Source organism: Lissotriton helveticus, chromosome 1_1, assembly GCF_964261635.1.
Source record: "Lissotriton helveticus chromosome 1_1, aLisHel1.1, whole genome shotgun sequence".
Taxonomy (NCBI): domain Eukaryota; kingdom Metazoa; phylum Chordata; class Amphibia; order Caudata; family Salamandridae; genus Lissotriton; species Lissotriton helveticus.
The window spans coordinates 1,240,601,911-1,240,621,386 of record NC_136057.1 but is presented as its reverse complement, the minus strand read 5'-3'; the positions used below and the strand labels follow the sequence as shown (position 1 = coordinate 1,240,621,386).

Here is a 19,476-nt window from a genome sequence, read left to right as displayed (position 1 = left end):
GATTGACTCAAAGCTCTCCTACCTCCAAAATAGTCTGGGACCGATTCACAAAGGTAAACTTCGACCTGAAGTCTAACTTTAGAACTTGGGCCGTATTACATAAAGGCGTTAGCGCCAGCTTTGCGCGCCCCCGGGGCACTTTGGTATTACAGAAGGAGCGGCAGACACTTGTGCGGCCCCTCTGTAATACCAATAGAGCTGGCGCACATAAAGCACAAGTGCTATCTTCAAGGGGGCGTTTTGCTCATTTGCATGGGGCGTGCCCCATGCAAATGAGGGAATCCCTTTGCCTCAACACCTGCGCCGTGATACTGACCTGGGCGCAGAGGCAAAGAAGCCCACAGGAGGCGCGCTGACAGTTTGCTATCTAAAAAGTGGTGCACTGTCAGCGTGCCCCCTGATGGCAGTCCTCTGGAGGGGGGAAAGGGAGGTCCCATGGACCCCCCCCCCCCCCCACAAGACATCTCCTTCAAAAGTGCAGGCGGGTTGAGGCATGCACTTTGAAAACATGGAGTGGCTTCAAAGCAGCTGCTCTGTTTTCCACAGGAATGCGCTGCCCCAGAGCAGCACAAGTTCGCGGCTGACCTGGGGACAGCGCATTCATGGTAATAGGGCACATTTTCACTGTTTGCGCCTGGCGCACCCTTTTTAAAGGAAATGAAAAGGCGCAATTACCATCATACGGCCCCTGAAGTCTAAGTTTAGACCTGAAGTGTAAGTTTAGACCCCAGTATAACTTTAGCCCTTCAGATCTTAACTTAGACTTCATGTCTAAACCTGCACTTCAGGTCTAGGTTTACCTTTGTTAATCAGGCCCTTAAATGGCATAGCAGAATTATGTAATGTGTGCGAACTAGAGAAATAAAGCAGCGGTGACAGTAGGGTTTCCCACAAAGACTTAAAGAAAAACAAATATCATGGAATGCCAAATGGGGGAAAGTGATACCAAATCAGTTAGTACTAACAATATGGATTTCTTGTGGCTTGTGTTCTGCATAGGCACCAAATTAACTTCTGAGCAGATGTAGAGGTATTGAAAGAGTGATGAATTTAGACGAAGAGAAGCTACTTACATGAGTGAGACTGTGAAGTGGAATCGCTGCCTTAACCCTTTGAATGTGACAAAAGATTGCGGAGGAAAGCTTCTGGTAGTCATCTCGCAGTAGGGTCGCTCGTACTCTCCTGGGGGGCACTCGCACTTGAAGCCCCCTATGAGCAGATTGACGCAGGTCCCCCCATTCTTGCACACTCCAGGAGCACAGCGGCCCGAACGGGAACTCACTTCACAGTGTTCTCCTAGACACGGAAAAGAAATAGAGATTATACTACCTGCACAGTGCTTCACAAACATAGCACAGAGAAATTCTAAAGAGGTCTCAGAAACAGACAGGAAGATGTTTGTTCATAATAGTATAAAAAAAACACCCTCGTAAATAAATCTGCATCTCGTAAAATACTGCACTATTTTCATGAGGCTTTGCGGGGCCATCTCTGTTATTGTGTAACACTAGAACATAACCAGAGAACTTTCCACCTCAAAAGATAAACTTTGTTTCACAAATATTGCGCAGTGATCCGAAAATGTAATGACTTCTTCTAAAATGTAATGACGACTTCTAAAATTTGCATTTCCAAACTTACGACCACCTATTCAGGAAAACCCTAAACTATGCAAATGATTCCAATTTAGAATATGTATATGGAAATGAATCAGGTCTGGAAATTGTATCGTAGCTCTGGCCTAATAAGAAGGGTCTGACACTCGACAAAGCAATATCCTTAAGAGAGAGCATACAAACAACGCCTTTTATGTTTCCCACATAGATCTTTATCGCAGTTTAATTATATGGTCCCCCACGCAAGTCTTTCATAGAATATTACCTTCTACTCACACTTTACTCAGGACCAGATTCGTAACTCTGTATATAACGTGTTATATTCGTTTATTATATTATGGTCACAGTTTCAAAATTGCTACTGCCGAACTCTTTTCCCTGTTGGTGAAATGTACATTCCTATTACAGCATATCTTTACAGTGAATGTTCTATGCAAAGCACTGTGACACACTGAAGCCCTTATGTGCTAGATAAAACTGTAAATAAATAATAGAAATTAAACGAATTAGATTTGTATAGCTATTTATGCAAGATATCAAAGGCCTGTGGTGACATTAAAGAATGGCTCTGTTTAGGTCTGGAGTTAGGGTCTTTTCACTTAACAAAAAATATCTGTTCTTAAAATAACTATTTAGAGGTTCTTTCAGCCAGCCCTCTTCACCCATCAATCGGTCATTGGTCCCTCATAATTTTCTTCCACCCACTAAAGCAGGAAGCAATAGACCAGCCCGCATCAGCCAATGGCTCCGGGATCTGGTGGCTCAGTGGACTAATGCGTCCATTGGAGGGGCCTGTGTTCGACCTCATGGTCACACGTTCAAATCCCGGCGGGTCCACTCAGCCTTTCATCCATCTGAGGTCGATAAAATGAGTACCATTGAGTTGGGTAACAATGAACATCTGTTATTCAGCGCCAAGAAACCTCTGGGTGAACGTGCGCTTTACAAATACACATGTTATGTTATTATGTTATAATGGCTTACTTCACTTCGAGTGACAGCATTCTGCACTTTAATAAGGAGCACATCCACACACAAAGTAGTAGCCTTGAGCACCAGAAACTACTATGTGAATCTATGCTTTTTGAGACCCAAAAATATTTTTGCTTTTAACCAAAACAGGCGTTTACAAACCAAAGGGCTGGCAGCCAACGCTGGACCTATTGCTTGCCAATGCTTGTTTTTATAGAGCGCCATCCTATTCAAACGTGAATAACTTACAGAGTGTAAATACTGGCAGCAGTGGAGGATGAACACATTAATTACTAAGCTGCTGTTGATGTAGCTCTAGGCGCAGAAAAAAATGAAGGATGCACTGAAATGTATGTAACCTAGATCCAGGAGGCCTGGATCCAGGCCAGGTTTTCGGGCTAACTGCTATGGTAATGATTTGCATTAAGATTCATTTGATGAAAATGTATCGCCTGTGGGTACATCTGTCAGGGATCTGGCTCTCCTGGATCCCAAGATTAATTTTTTTTCCTTTGTTTAAAAAAGGGGAAATGTACGTTTTTGGGAAAAGGTAACTATGTATTGTAAAGAATGTTATTTTCAACCTGTCGATCAAAATAGTTGTCTGGAATAAACAGATACCTATTAGAGCAGATTATAGTTTTATGTTAATTTTAAAAAGTAATGTATAAATTAACGAAAATAATAAACAGATGTACAAAAGCAATGCACTGACCCAGGACTGTCAGTTGTCCAATGACCCTCCTTGCCCCCTGCTTGGTCGCCTGACCTTTCTGTTCCCCAACTCAATGGTGAATGCACTAATTACCGTGCTTAAAATTTAAATTGACAACATAAATTAACATAACGTTATCTGTCTCGCTCCTATGCTCTCACTTTCAGCACTTTGATGAGGGCTTTCGTTAGCAAACCTGCTATAGCAAACTTATAACATCCTTTCTGAGCCTTCCATGGTTGTGAGTGCTCACTTTGCGCCTTCAGGTCAGTTAGCAGCTCAGTCCAAGGGTGGCCGCAGATATCTCACACTGTGGTTGTAATAGCCAAATTCATGATCACTAAACTAATATGGGTCCTACCACGTGCTTCACTATCTATCTACTTCCTGGAGTGCTTTTTACTGCACTTTCTTCTCGTCTCCGTCATAATTTACTGACTTCTTGGAAGCTCACGGGCAATAAATGTTAACTTAAGATGGCACCCATGTGCTATTAGCTAAAAGAAATCCATTTGCAATAAAACACACCATGTAAATCTCTGCTGCAACAATACAAACTAATGAAGCGCTCCCTCCACAAGATCAGCCATCCTTATGGTTACGGACATGGCCTTAAAGAACCTTTTCTATTTTGACGTCCCATAAAAAGGGCAGCCTTTGTCCAGTTGGCCAACCTTTGCTTGCCCCATTAAGCAGAGTTATTAACCATGTTCTGGGATTGCTTTCTGATAAGTTCCCTGCGGTGGGAAGCATATAAGGAATACATCTGTGGGCCTACTCTGCAGAGAAATTCCCAAAAAGAAGAAGCAGAACCACACGAACCGAGCAAAACATATGTTTGCGATCTGGAAACAATTAAGCAAATTTCATTTAATATCAAAACAGATTGTTTGGAAAAGTTGCTAGTCCGATATGTACCTGTACTGCAGGAGATACTAATTTACCAATATTCACAAGTATGGGGAACTGTTTCACAGCTCATCTTTTATCATTTCTACACAAAATAACCTAGGATAAATAATCTTCACTACTCACACTATCAAATGATGAAACTCCACCCCTCTCACATTTGCAAAGGCAGTGAAGCTGATAAAAGTTAGAACTGTTCACAAAAACCCCTCCTATTTTTTCAATGCTAATCGTACTGTTCCACTCCTATTCTTAATCCATTCAGAAGCATCTACGGCCTGATAACTGGGTCACGAGACATGCAGAAAAAAAAGAAATAAGTCCAGGAAAACAAAATACACGAAGAAAAACCAATGAAAAATAAAACAAATGTGCTAGAGTTTGCTCCATAAGGAGTACTAGGCCATTCACAGGGTCACAATAATGTGGCTCACACTTGTGGTCTTATTACCACTTTCATTAGTCTGTGGTCCCCTTTGTTGGCTGTTGAAAGGAAGAGCATCACATTGTGGACTCACAATTACAACATTCTTTAGGGCTCCCCAAGCGAAGTCACGCAACATCACTGGTTACCTCCACTTCATCTGGACAACATCTCGATGTATTATATCTCTCGGCCATCTTTACACTCTCACTAGTCAGACAGAACTAGATCCACCTTAGAATCGATGGCAGTCACCTGGCTTTCCGTCATCATGTTCACCAACCCAGGTAACGGTCATTTCTCTCCGGTCTGTCCTCACCCCACTACCTCCTAATTCCCCAGGTGCTTGTAAAGTCAAACATCTGGGAAGGCTGTAGGAGCTCCGAATAAAGTTTATATTTTATATCACACTGGTCCAATCTTCCTGGTAATAACACACTTTTATTGCAACAGCAGCCCATTGCCAGTACTACAATCCACACAGAACTGCCAACACGGTGTAATGCTGATCAACCAACCACTCATTGCTGACAGGCCATCACTAAATCAACGCCCAGCTCTGATAGTGCACTTTAATCCTCAACCTCTCTTGGCATTCCTCTCTCACATTCACTCTCTGCATAATGTGGCAGCTAAGGTAATTGGCGGCTTCTTGTACTACTCCTTTCATTCATTCTTCAGCCCTTTTGCACTGAGACAGCAGGAAAGGAACAGAATCTGTCCACAAATCTCCCTTCACAGAAGCTGAAGACAGACTTTGCACACGGGTCAAGGTAAAATACTACCTCTAGTTCGAACCTGCAATCTAAAATGACAGGATTGAGGGAAATAACCACTTGTCATTCTACCCTGCAGTTTAAAATTACAGGTCACAGGGGGAACCTATTAACAAGTTGTGGCCGACTGTCTTAACTGTTGTTTTACCGTCCCGAGACAAGTGTCAAGTTCAAGTCCAGAAAAAGAAAAGAAAGAATTTGTCAGAGGAGGACAGTGGCCTTGGACTGGAAGGTGAGTGAATCTAGCACAGGAGGACAGTGCCTTTGGACTGGAAGTTGGGCCATCCTGACAAAGGAGGACAGTGTTCTCTGAACAGAAGTTAGGTGAATCTGGCAGAAGTGGTGGATAAAGCCTTGATGTTAAATAGATGGATCTAGCAGAATAGGTAGTGTACAGTTTAAACTGCTAGGTAGGTGTAGCGTAAAGAAGGTGAAGATCTGGAGGTAGAGGATGGAAAGAGAAAGAAGAGAGTTACAGATTAAATAGGAGGCTTTGGGTAAGGTGGTTACGCAAGGGGGGAGATTACCTTTCTACCACCCTACCCAATTCTAAATTAGGCCCAATTAATGTTATCCTTTTCCAATATGTTGTTCCTCCAACCACTTGAAGTAATTCATGTTGTTAGAAATTGGGTTTCCAGTTGGCAGAGGTATTCCCCCTTGGCAGAGGTAGGCCCCCTTTCCAAGCAAGAACCACAATCCTAGTCAGAATAAGTCAAATACACACCATAAATTAATCTATACTCACACTCCGGTAGCTTGGTACAGAGCAGGCAGGCTTAATTTAAGAGGCAATGTGCAAAGTATTTGTGCAACGCTTCAAACAGTAACACAAGGAAAATACAACAAAAAGACTCCACATTACGTTTGGAAAATGGGTTATATTTTTATGGACAAAACAAAACAAACATGACAAAAATCCAACAAGTATGACCGGAGTTATGAACTTTTAAAGAATACATTCAAATGTAGTGCTTACAAAGCTTAAAGCGCCAACCGGGGATAGCTGGTCATGCTAGACTGGGGTAAATCCAAAAGCTCAGGTCGACCGCGATGGAGCGCAGGTCAGATAATGAAACCAACCTTGGCCCAAGTACCTTAGATGCGTCGTTGACAGAGTCGAGATGCGAGAAGCAACAAAGTGATGCGTCGCAATCAAACTCCTGGACTGAAGGCGCTGCATCGGCGTCGAGCCTTGCAAAGGCAATGATGCGATGTCCACAATATGTGCAGCAGTGGCGATGCATCCAAGTGGAGGGATATGCGCCGGTTCCAATCAGTGCAATATCATCGATGTGTGAATTCTGGCAGTTGCAAGCACTTTATACCCACTTTCAAGGGCCAAGGACTGGATTGGCACCACTTGGAAGGGCAAGACTTGCAGCAAGCTAAGTCCAGGTGCTGTTGCATGTTGATGAGAAGTCTTTGATGCCCGTGAGACTTAGAATAGGTGGCAAGCCTGCATGCCCTTGGAGTCACTCTAGGCTCAAGTGAGATGAGTCCAGTCCTTCCTCAGCAGGTCAGCACAACAGAAAAGCAGCTCTTCCAGATTAACAGTCCAGCAGAGGTGTAGTCCTTGTAGCAGCACAGCAGTCCTTCCTCCTGGCAGAGTTCTTCACAGGTATAGTGATTTGGTAGGGTCATATACCCAGTACTTACACCCAGTTGTGCCTTTGCAGTAGGGCTGACTTCAAAGAGGGACTATGAAGTGCACAGAGGTCCTCCCTTCCACCTCTGGCTCCAGACGCACTCTAGGGGGTATGCAGCCCTTTATGTGGGGACAGGACAAAACCCATTTCAAGTGTCAGCTCCTCCCTCCCATCCTGCCCATAATGAACACACAGGATGTGGCTGGCCACTCATTCACTCACACCAAAGCACCCTTTGTATGGGCTGTCTGGAGGGAAAGCACAAAGTCCAGCTGCCACACATCCCAGACATGTATTGGAGACAGGCTGCAGGCACACAGGGCTAAGAGCTGAAAATGCCATCTGTCCAAAAGCAGCATTTTTAAAAGGATAATAATAAATTTAACTTTACCAATAAAGAGGATTTATCATTACCATTCCAGTGATATCGAACATGACAGATCTACTGCGTCTCAATCAGGAAATCCAGCTTAGAAGTATACAAAGGGATTCTCAATATTAACCTATGAGAGGGGTAGGCCTCACAGTAGTAAAAAAGGTAAATATGGGTGTTTTTCACTACCAGGACATGCATAACTTAAAAGTACATGTCCTACCTTTTGATTACACAGCACCCTGCCCTATGGGCTACCCAAGGCCGGGTGACCTATATGTTATAAAAGGTGAGTTTAAGACTTGGCAAGGGGTATTAAATGCCAAGTCGACATGGCAGTGTAAACTGCACACACAAGCTCTGCAGTGGCTGGCTGGAGACATGTTCAAAGTACTATTTGTGTGGGTGGTGGCAGAATCAGCATTGCAAGCCCAGTAGTAGCATTTAATTTACAGGCCCTGGGCACATGCAATGCACTCTACTAGGGACTTGTAGATAAATAAAATATGCAAATTGCGGCTAAATCAATCAAGCCATGTTTTAGGCGAGAAACACATGCACTATAGCAATGGTTAACTGTGGTAAATTGCTTAGAGTCCTAAGGCCAGCAAAAAGAATCCAGCAAAATTGGAGGCGAGCAGGCAAATAGTTGGGGAGAAGACCACCATAAGGCTAACAGGCCTAACACATATTATGCTGGCTCTGATCTTATGCAAGCAGCAGTACTGCACAAGTGGAAACGCCCAGAGCAAGTCCAAGGCCCTGCCAGTGCTATAAAAGGGAGAAGTTTTGAATAGAGATTTCAACTTCCAGTTCGGATCAGTGAAGAGCGACTTGTACATGTGTTTTTGGTCCCGTCTGTGCCTTGCCTGTACTCGCTGTCAAGTGTCTAGCCTACTCATATTCTAAATGATCCTAGCCTTAGGTAACATATGCTAGTACACCTTTCTACCTGGCATTCCCTGACCTCGCTATAGAGTCTCACGATCACCTGTAACCCAATACAGGCAAATGAAACATAAGCTTTCTACAAGCCTGACACATACGATTTCCCCCTCAAGGTGTCTGCTAGCTCAGCGAGTTACCTCAGCAATAGAAACACTAATGTGAGAAAAACGTTCCCAGAGGTATTACATTGTAGGCTATTCTTCGAAAATTCACGAGCCCTTCCACCTGAAGTAAACTGAGAAAAGGCGGCAGAAGTAGCTTTTAATAGTGCGTCATTAAGTTCCCCCGAAACCACGTGCGCGGTTGGAGGTCAAAGGTACACAAGTCCTTGCCTCCATAGAAAAGGGGATGCAAAGCCCAAGGTTCCTTCTTGCGGGAACAAGATTGACACAAAGGAGAATACTAAGTAGGTGTTCGGATACGGCTAGCCTTTTGCAGAGAAATACAGATAGAGTTGTCATGGCTAAAAATAAAAGCGAGCATGCAAAAAATGAAATTGCATAAATGTAAAATGCACAAGCATCTATTGTCACAACAGCTACAATACATTGGGATTCAAAACAAAAACTTAGACATGACCCTAAACCCGCTGATAAGTACCTGAACTCAAACATGCTCTGATTGGACCTTAAACAGCAAATAAACAGTGTGCCACAATATGTAGTAAAGCCATTTTAAGAAATGTAAAACCGGTTGGAATCTACAATGGTTATCCATCCAGAAGTACGTGCATTTTAACTATGTGTCCTTGATCCACACAGCCTTCCACAACCCAGGACTTCTATTTTGGACCATATATAGGGAATACATTTACTTTCACTGAATCTAAAACCTAAATGGTATTATTTTACATAGTCGGTGACATTCTTAAAAACTTCCATAGAGCCAGTCCAAAACAAATATAGATACCAATGGAATTTCAGAATGTATTTTTCACTACTAAAAAGGCACCACAGTAGCACTGCACCACAAGTCATGCGGAGGGGTATTCCTGGAGGATAGAACCACTGCGTTTTTCAGGGAGCATGAATGCACCTCAAGAAGCTCACATTTTCATCGTCTGAAAACTGGTGGAAAATATGCATGGCAAATGGCATGGATTTGGGCAACTGATTGCAAGAGTAGTTATGGTAATTCTGGGACCCAGATGTTTGTCTCGATTCTAGTCCCAGAAACATATGTTTCGTAATTGGGGTGGAGGTAGCGGCAAGCATCATCAGTATCTCTAAGCCCCAATACTCCACCAATTACCAGCCAACTTGTAATGAGGGCGTTAGAGTAGAGCATCAGGTTAGAAGAAAAAGCAAACAGTTTGAATACAGGCAAGTTGGTCAGCTAGATGCAGAGGTAAGAATACAGGAGAATCATGGTTATTATTACTCTGTTAGAAAATTATGAAATAAATTCCACTATTTAACCTTTAAGGGTGACCCAAATCAAAATAACATTGGTTTTATGTTGCTGGCCAGAGTAAGGTCCAGCGTTTTTCCTGATCAACTAATCACTGCACATCTAAACCTTAACTGTAGTTTATAGCTGCAATCTGGCCATCCTGATGTTAGATGTTATTCTTAGGGGCACTAAAAGTCCATTTAAAGAGCTAGATAGGGGGGGGGGGGGCACTGACCACTTTGCCAGCATCTCCCAAGGATAGCAATCGGTAAGGCTAACATTGTCATATATGGGATAAATGACCCCCTGCCCTATATTATAAGGATATTGCAAGTCACTGAGGAATTACATGGTGTTATAAAGGAGCGAGGCGGAAGGAGGTTGGTGACCTCCAAGGTGACTTGTAGTATCTTTTTAACGTACGGCAGAGGTTATTTTACTCCTTATAATATATGATCACAGCATCACCCTTACTACAAACCACTTAAATCCTTGGTGCTGTCAGGTCCTTTCATGGGAATGAGATAATATGTTTGCAGAATGTAAAATAAAAGTAGAAACTGTACTGAAAAATTAAACTGACCAATAAACAGAAACTCGCTACCAAAAATATTAGAAACAGTTTAATTCCCGTCAGATTTCTAAACTGTCGTGGGTTAGCATGTATAGAGGTATATAGAGTGATTCTGTATTTTCTGTAGTGAACTATTGTGTGCAAAAACTAAACATTCTGCCATACATAGCTCCTTTCTGCTGATCGGGGTTCATTTTAAAAAATAGATCATTAGACGGAAAAGCCAGTTCTCATTTACGTTGTTTAAACTACAGCTGTACTGATGCTCCTTGTCCCGCCTTTCACAATGGCTGCTTGCTACGCAGGAGGCATTAGGATGTCAGAACTCAACTGTGATACTTTATTACAGTCCAGCAGTTATGTCACTGATTTATTACAGATGCCTGGAAACGTCACCTGTGAAAAGGAATGAAAGATGGGCATGTATTCGGGAATTGCAGGCCCTTATGTATTATACTGTAAAACAATACTTACATTCTATACATTTACTGAGATGCAACCACATTTAATTTATTTGCAAGCGAGTTTTGCTTATGTATATGGGGACTATGAACAATGGACAGACTGTTTAATTTATCCTAGCCTCCAATAAATAATATATTCATCCACTAAATAAGGGTTAAGAATATACAGCTATTTAAGCAAACCAGCTGAATGCACTCCGTTATCTCAGGCAGAGAAAGGTGTGAGATGCTCCACGGTGTTATGTATCGAGTAATCAGTACACACACACACACACACACAGGTACGACTGTTCATTGTCCTGGCCGAACCAGGACCCTTTTATTGGTCAAACAACCCCCACCCCCAACAAACCAATTAACCCCAAGCACTACATAAGTATCAGCTGTGACAGCGCGATCCCTTTTAGCGCCATTCACATTCAGATAAGACCAGCGACCACATTACATTCCTCCCCAATTTACAATCAAAGAAAACAAAAATAAAAGTGATCATCTTAAACATGTGACATAATCTCTCAAACGTGTAGAACGAACAGGACAGTTCCTCAACAGATAACGGCCCGCGCCCCTCCGTTGGTTTTCTGAGCCTGAAAGCAGATCACTAGCAGGAGACATACAAATAGACCCAGATCCCACAGCCGTAGGTGACACAGGTGGCACATCACTTTGTCCAGATCCCTCATCCCCCCCTACCGGGACTAAAGGAGGAAGAGATGCTGGGCCAACATCCCCAAAATCTGATGAGACTGAAACAGTGTCTGATGATATTACATAATCCCCTTCCTGAACCTCACCAGATTTATGGAACTTTTTAAAGAAAGATACATTCCTCGAGATGGTTGCCCCACCCCATACTACCGTAACTTTAGTGCCATGAACAGATTTCACCACCCAGGGCTCAGGCTCAAATGGCAAATTAAACTTCCCTTATCGATGCCTATTTCTCATCATTACAACATCACCAACAGAAAATGTCCGGGGCATGGCCCCATGGCTATTTGCCACTTTGTCCTTCTACATCTGCCGATTCTTCAGCTCTCCTGCCACGACAGCATAATTTGCAGGAGGGGACCCCAATACTGGTACAAAATCACCCATAGGAGGATTCATACACAAAGATATAGGACTGACTTTTGTGGTTGAATGTGGAGTCATCCGATAATCCTTCAAGAAGAAAAATATAGCGCAATCTAAATCCTGACGATCAGTAACAGCAATCCTGAGTGTTTTATTGAGGGTACGCATGAAACGTTCAACCTCCCCATTGGCCTGAGGCCATAAAGGAGTCACTTTACGATGAAACACCCCCCCCCCCCCCCCCCGGGACTGCAAATAAGAAGAAAATTGTCAGTACGTAATTCAGAAATCAAACCATGAGTTGCCATAATTTTGTCAAACAAAGGAATCGTGCGACATGCTGTGGTAGTGTCCATAATCTCCACCTCTGGGTACTTGGAAAAATCATCAATCACCACCAGCATATGGCGACCATCAGGTAGACATCCAAAATCAGCACTAGCTCTCTGCCAAGGAAAGGAGGGAACATCTTCTGTGATGATAGAAGCAGGGGCATCCCCTCCCCCAGCAGCCTGACACAGCACACAACCCAAGACAGTGTTCTCCACCAAAGCGTCCAAACCAGGAAACCACACTTTGGATCTCAACCGAGATTTGGTCTTCACCACTCCTTGATGGACCACATGAGCCGGTCCACCACCCTCTGTTGTACACACGCAGGGATCACCAGCCTTGAACCCCGCAGCAGACATCCTTCCGGAGAACAGGTCAACTCATCCCGAACCTGAAACAGAGCTGCCAAAGTAGATCTGGCATCATCAGTACGACACTTGGCGGCACTCAGGACTCCACTCCATTTCCCAGTGCCAATAGCAGACAGGCATAACTGGAGACACCCATCATGAACAGTGGCGCTCACAACCTCCTCCAGAGAAATTGGGAGAGGCCGAGAATGCTCAACTACCAACCGTACATATTCCTCAATCTCCTACGCAGCATTTTCCTCAGAAACAGATGCAGGTCGGTAATGCCGAGATAAATAGTCAGCAGGATTTAACGCCCCAGGACGAAAAATCACCATTAAACAATAGTCCTGCAGCTGCAAAATCAATTTTTCAATCCGTGGCTGAGGCTTTGAGGAAGACCCCATAAACAAAGGGATGAGTGGTTTGTGGTCAGTATATACCACGAAAGGCTGACCATATAAGTACAAATGGAAATGGCGACATCCCCAATGGACCGCGAATGCCTCCTTTTCTATGTGGGAATATCGCTGTTCAGTAGCAGTCAAAGCATGACTGGCATATGCCACAGGAGCCAATTCACCATTTATCTGGCACTGAGACAACACAGCCCCCAATCCACCTGGACTCGTGTCCACAGCCAGTTCAGAGTCCAGTGCCGGATTGAAGTAACCCAGGGTAGTATCAGCGGACAGTGCCCTTTTAGTAGCTTGAAAGGCGGACTCCTGTTCAGGGCCCCAATCCCACGGAACATTAGATTTTGTAAGCGCTCCCTGAGGGGCTGTCAAATTAGACAATCCAGGGATAAATCGACCACAGTAGTTGACCATACCCATAAAACTTCTCACACTGGACACATTAATAAGGGGAGAGGCAGTCTGTATATCACACACCTTCAATGGATCAGGGGACACACCATTTTGTGAAAAGTGATAGCCAAAGAATGAAATGTCAGTTTTTAGAAATTCACATTTTTCTCTGTGTAAAGTCAAACCATGATCCAGCAAACGTTGAAATACGCCTTTAAGACGACTGTGATGTCCATCCAAAGTGGGGGAATGAACTAAAATGTCATCACTGACATTACTCCCTCCAATCTGCCAACACCCCCCGAATTGTGTCCTGAAACACTTCGGCAGCACTAGAAATGCCAAAACTCAAACGTTTATAACGCCTTAGTCCGACATGTGTGGAAAAGGTGGTAACTCCCCGGGAGCTAGGTAGGGTCAAGCATCAACTGGTGATAACCAGCACGAACATCCATTTTGGAAAACCACCTGGACCCACTAACTTCCACCACAATGTCATCAACAGTAGGGGTAAGGTGACGTTCACGTTTAATTGCCAAGTTAGGTAAACGCATGTCCACACAAATCGTAATTTCACCAGGTTGTTTGGGTTTGCGGGCAACCACAAATCGGTGACACCCAAAGAGTCGGGCCCTCCACCTTTTCAATAATGTCAGCTTCCTCCAACTTTGCTAACTCTGCCTCCACCTTCGGCTGAAGATGAAAAGCCACTCGCCGGTGACGTAATGCCACTGGTTGAACAGACTCGTTAATATGCAATTTGATCATCCGATCCTTCAGACAACCTATACCATTAAATAACTGCGAGAACTGTAGCAGTAAGTCATCAATAGTCCACTGATGGATAGCCAATGCAAAGACGACCAGGCGTAAACTCTCAGCTGTCTGGCAACTCAGCAACATCCCCTGACCGTCTTTGGTGACATACACAGGCGTTTACCCTCGATGGGAACCATGAGAATTCACAGCAGAGAAGACACCAGCCAATGGAAGGGGTTCACTGGCTCCAAAAGCAAACACCTTAATAGATGTCCCACTCAGTACTGGTATGAGTGGTAGTCCCATCATCATGGATTCAGCCATCACATTAATGGACGCCCCAGTGTCAATCAGAGCAGGCACCAAATGACCATCCACCTCAACATCACATTTAGGCAAGCCCCTCTGTACTGTACCCCCAGGCTGTAAGGCATGTAACACAGGAATGACCTCTTCACTGTCATCCACATCTTCCAGCTCTGGAAGAGCGGCATAAACCTGGGCTGAAGATGCAGGAACAGATCCCCGGACAGGAGCCGAACGGTACACTTTCGCAAAATGATTTACTTTATTGCAATTGGAACACCGTTTCCCAACCGCAGGACAATTCCCATTATGAGGAAACGAACCCCCACAACCGTAGCATGTCCGATTTCGCTCCGCCTTGCGAGGAGGCATTTTCTGTTTGTCAACACGTCGAACCATCATAGCATTCACTGGTTCCGTCTTTACAGAATGTTGAAGAGCAGCATCCATATGGGCCGCCCTAACCTTGGAAAGTTCTTTAGACCGGCCACGGGTCAACATATCCACCCTCGGCATATTGGGCACCTGGAGTATCGCTTCACGAAGCTTGCTGGAATAACAGCCCTGTATAAATTGTGCCCTTATCTCATCTGCAGCATCAGGTAACCTACAGGTACTAGCCAATACCCGCAAGCGAGCGAAGAAAACATCAACAGACTCATTAGGCAACTGCCTTGCCTGACGTAGCAAAAACCTCTCGTAATCAGGATTCGCAAGAGGTTCAAAATGTGCGGTCAGAGCCTGTTTCAATGTATCACAAGTGTGCGGAGTCTCTTCCACCACCGACCGCCCCAGCCGATGTATTGCCGCCCCTCCAAGATGCAATAACATTGGGCGCTTCCTCTCTTCGTCCAAATCAATGGCCTCAAAGTAGGTCTCCAAGCGACCAACCCACTCTTTCCATCGAGCAGCCTGGGCAGAAGGGGGGCATCCAGCAAAAAATGTTCCACCGGGGGAACGGTTGACATCATTAAGTCCTTATTTATGGATGTAGATCAGAACAGAAAATCCCAAAATTAAGTCCAAAATATAATGCCCGCAACCACTGAGTACTCCTGCCAAGAGATGCCCAGCAGAGCAAACATTCACTAGAGCACTTTCACAGCTCCACTGAAGAAACTGACAGCATCCCCCGCAGCACGAAGAAACTGACAGCCTCCGTGTTGTCAGGGCCGCGAGCCAGCCAGTCTGCTGACTCACGCACAGCCACGGCTCCGGCCTCGCCCCCAAACACAGTCGAAGCGGGCAGGGGAGAAGGAATCCCCAAGCCGATCGCCGTCCGCCCTCCGACTCCGAAGAATCCACTGGAGCCTGGCTACGCTGACAGCGCCACAAGAAGAACCACCAACACAGGAACCGCCCCAGCGAAGCACCGCAGCTTCACCGCCATGCCAGAACGAGGGGCGGGAGAACAGCCTCAAACTCCGGACCTTCGTCGCCAGAAATGTTATGTATCGAGTAATCAGTACACACACACAGGTACGACTGTTCATTGTCCTGTCCAAACCAGGACCCTTTTATTGGTCAAACAAACCCCACCCCCAACAAACCAATTAACCCCAAGCACTACATAAGCATCAGCTGTGACAACGCGATCCCTTTTGGCGCCATTCACATTCAGGTAAGACCAGCGACCACATTACACACGGGATATAATCATACAGCAAACCAAAAACTATCAGATACTCCAGGATAGGTTCATTGTTTCCATCAGATTCGTTCGGAGATCCTATCTAGCCTGAAAATACTGATAGAAATAATATCAGAACGCTCCTTTAACAACCTATGACAGATAGGTTCTGACAACACAAGCCTGGAGGTTGCTGCCTCCTTCCTTTACACCATCAGAAAGATGCTCATAGTCTTACAGGAATATTTGAGAAATATCCGATATAAAAATGATCAAATTACACTGAGTTTTAAAAAGAATTCAGAGATTATGCTCTTTTTTGGGGCCAGTATGCCCATGCTTTTTAAACAGTGCCTTCCATTCTTGTGCCGAAGCCTAGTTATCTTAAATCTCCATCACTATTCCTCACTAATGGAAAATAGTGCAGACTTCTAATGTAGCATGTTATCTTTCTTGTGTGTATGCTACGCACCTCGGCCAGACAAAGTTTGCAAAACCGCCACATATTCCTATTATAAAGATCATTCAGAAACATAAGTAACTAGGCTTTCTAATGTATGCCTAGAATATGCCCATAGCTTCAAAATAGCATTAGTATCGTATTCTTAATATGGCATCTTGCTTGCAATAGTCAAGGCCCATATTGTTTCATTTTGGTTCGCAATACCGGTCTGTTGGAGGTTGAACTGCTTAAAATATAATCCTATGTAATTAACTTCATGATAATAAATACGAGGGGCTTCAAGGCAGTTTGACATCAAACTCTGTCTTCCCAAAAACGCATCTTAAAAACACTTTTTTATGGGTGCAAAACACACCTAGCAAGGTACATTTAGTGACTGCACCACCTCAAACTGGAGCCACGAAATATTGACAACTTGATGGCCCTTTCAATCACCCCAAATTTCAGCTGACCCTAGTTTGTTTGGCCTAACTGCAACAGGCTGGCAGCATACCCTGTCTTAATCAAAACCTGGATAGAGAAAAATTGACGATGAGCAATATTAATTTTTTGCCCATCACTTTCCTCATTTCCACCATAAAACCTGATGAAAGCTCTTTGTTCCTATAATGTCAGAGGATATTTTGGGGCATTTCTTGTGCTGAAGTGATTTAGAGAGTAATCCAGCCTATAGCAAGCAGTCTTTGAACACTGCCTATGGATTCAGCACTGTGAAATGGAAGCAGAGTGGGAAACACACGAGTTATCCTAGACAGGTTCTACCTGTACTGTGCAGACAAGCAAACAAAATACAGAACACATCTTTAAAAGGGACACATTTTCCATGAGTAACAAGTGAGAGATGATACATTTTTCTTCAAGAGGAGGATCCATGTAATCTAAAAATCAACAAAAGTAGATCTCTGTTTTTAAACAAAAATATAATTATGTGGATAGCCTGTCTCCTTCAAAAGTGTTGGGAAATAGGCTGACCACCAAAATGCAATAGGCATTATGCATCAGATCACATCACAGAAAAATAAAACCTGCAAGCATGCAGGAGTGTAACTAGGCCCTGCGCCAAAGCAGGAACAATTGGGCTGTGCTGTTTCCATGACTCTTAATAGACAGTTTTGAATTAGAAAAATCCAGTTTTCGTGTTATACACGTATGTACTTTACATCTTATCTATCATCAGTATATTATGTTATGTTATGTTATGTTACTTTATTTCTTTTATAGCGCACGGCAACTCCAAAGGAGCATCCCGGCGCTTTGGCAAAGAAAGACAGCATAGAAAGCAACCACACAACAAAAGAACAGAAAGAAAGACTATTTCCTAAAAAGCCATGTCTTCAGATCCTTTCTAAAAGTCAGAAGACAGGGAGCCGATCTCAGGGACACTGGTAATTCGTTCCATGCCTTGGGTGTCAGATAGCGGAAAGAGCGACCTCCCAATCGTGCACGACGAATTACAGGAACTTTAAGCAAAGACAGACCCGATGACCTGAGATTCCTGCTTGGCACATACCGGAAAACACGTTTCCCAATATATTTGGGGCCAATACCATTAAGGGCCTTGAAGGCCACAGTCAGGCATTTAAAAAGGACCCGCTTGGAGATAGGTAGCCAATGAAGAGTGTTCAATAAGGCAGTGGCGCCAGCTCTCCTTGGGAGTCCAAAAATGGCACGGGCTGCCGAATTCTGGACTACTTGCAAACGGGTCATGAGATATTTTGGTAGACCCAGAAAGAGAGCGTTTGCGTAGTCCAGACGCGACCCGATTAATGCCTGTACGACTGTTTTCCTGTGATTGAGTGACAGTAGAGGGAGAAATTTCCTCAACATCCGTAAGATGCCGAAGCACTTCCCAACAATGGACAAGATGTGGGGTCCAAAGGATAACTCGCAGTCCACTATCACTCCCAAATTCTTCGCCTTCACAGCAACCTTGTCAGGAGGAAACATATCCTGAGGCCACCAGGATTTCCAGTCATGTTCCGGAGCGCAACCGAAAAAAAGCAACTCTGACTTGTCAGAGTTGCATTTTAAGCCATGACCTCTGAACCACTCAAACACCGCACCAAGGCAATCCCTGATCTTTATGCCATCAAATGACCCCTCCCTGTCACATGTGAACAGGAGTTGGGTGTCATCAGCGTAAGACACGATCCGGGCGCCAAAAGATTCCGCGACTTCCGCCAGAGGGGCCATAAAGATATTAAACAGCATAGGGCTGAGAATGGAGCCCTGCGGGACTCCCACCTCTAGCGGAGCCATATCAGCGGAAAAAGGAGGCGCCCAGATCGTTTGCCGGCGGTCGGCCAGAAATGATTTTAGCCAATTCCACACCGTTCCTCGAAGGCCACACTCCCAGAGTCTTACAAGGAGGGCATCATGAGGAACGGTGTCGAAAGCCGCCGACAAGTCAAGCATGACTAACACGGCCTTTCCCCCCGAGTCGAGTACTTCCCTGATAGCATCAGTGACCTCCAGCAGAGCCAACTCCGTGCTAAAATTAGCTCGGAAGCCGGACTGCGAGGAGTGCAATAGGTCGTTTCCTTCGATGAAACTGGAAATTGTCCTATGCACATACCGCTCGGCCACTTTTGCCAGAGCAGGGAGAAGGGAGATTGGCCTGTAATTGGCATGTATCAAGGGGTCCAAGGTGGGTTTTTTGAGCAGTGGTAAAATCATGGCTCGCTTCCAGGCCAGAGGCACCTCCCCTGTCGACAGAGATGTATTCAGCAGGGGGTTCACCAAGATGTTAATGGCGGGAGCCACTTTTCCCAAGCATTTAGCTTGGGCTGGCTCAGCTGGCTCAGCATGTGTCTTGGTTGTGAAATCAACAGAACTCAAAACACTTGTGCTCACATGATACTTATGTCCATATATGAATCTCTTCTTTAAACAGACCAGCAGAACAGCCTTAGAAATAACAGCAAAATGTGTTGCCTT

At 44.5% G+C, this 19,476-nt stretch overlaps 1 protein-coding gene across 3 annotated transcripts in view; it reads right to left on the bottom strand.

The window, feature by feature from the left end:
• Window positions 1-19,476, bottom strand: part of CELSR1 (cadherin EGF LAG seven-pass G-type receptor 1) — a 543,153-nt gene that overhangs the window by 295,442 nt on the left and 228,235 nt on the right. For all 3 annotated transcript variants that reach the window (XM_078679766.1, XM_078679759.1, XM_078679776.1), the window contains exon 3: window positions 1,074-1,296. In XM_078679766.1, coding sequence (XP_078535892.1) covers window positions 1,074-1,296 — 223 coding nt within the window. The remainder of the gene's footprint in view (window positions 1-1,073; window positions 1,297-19,476) is intronic.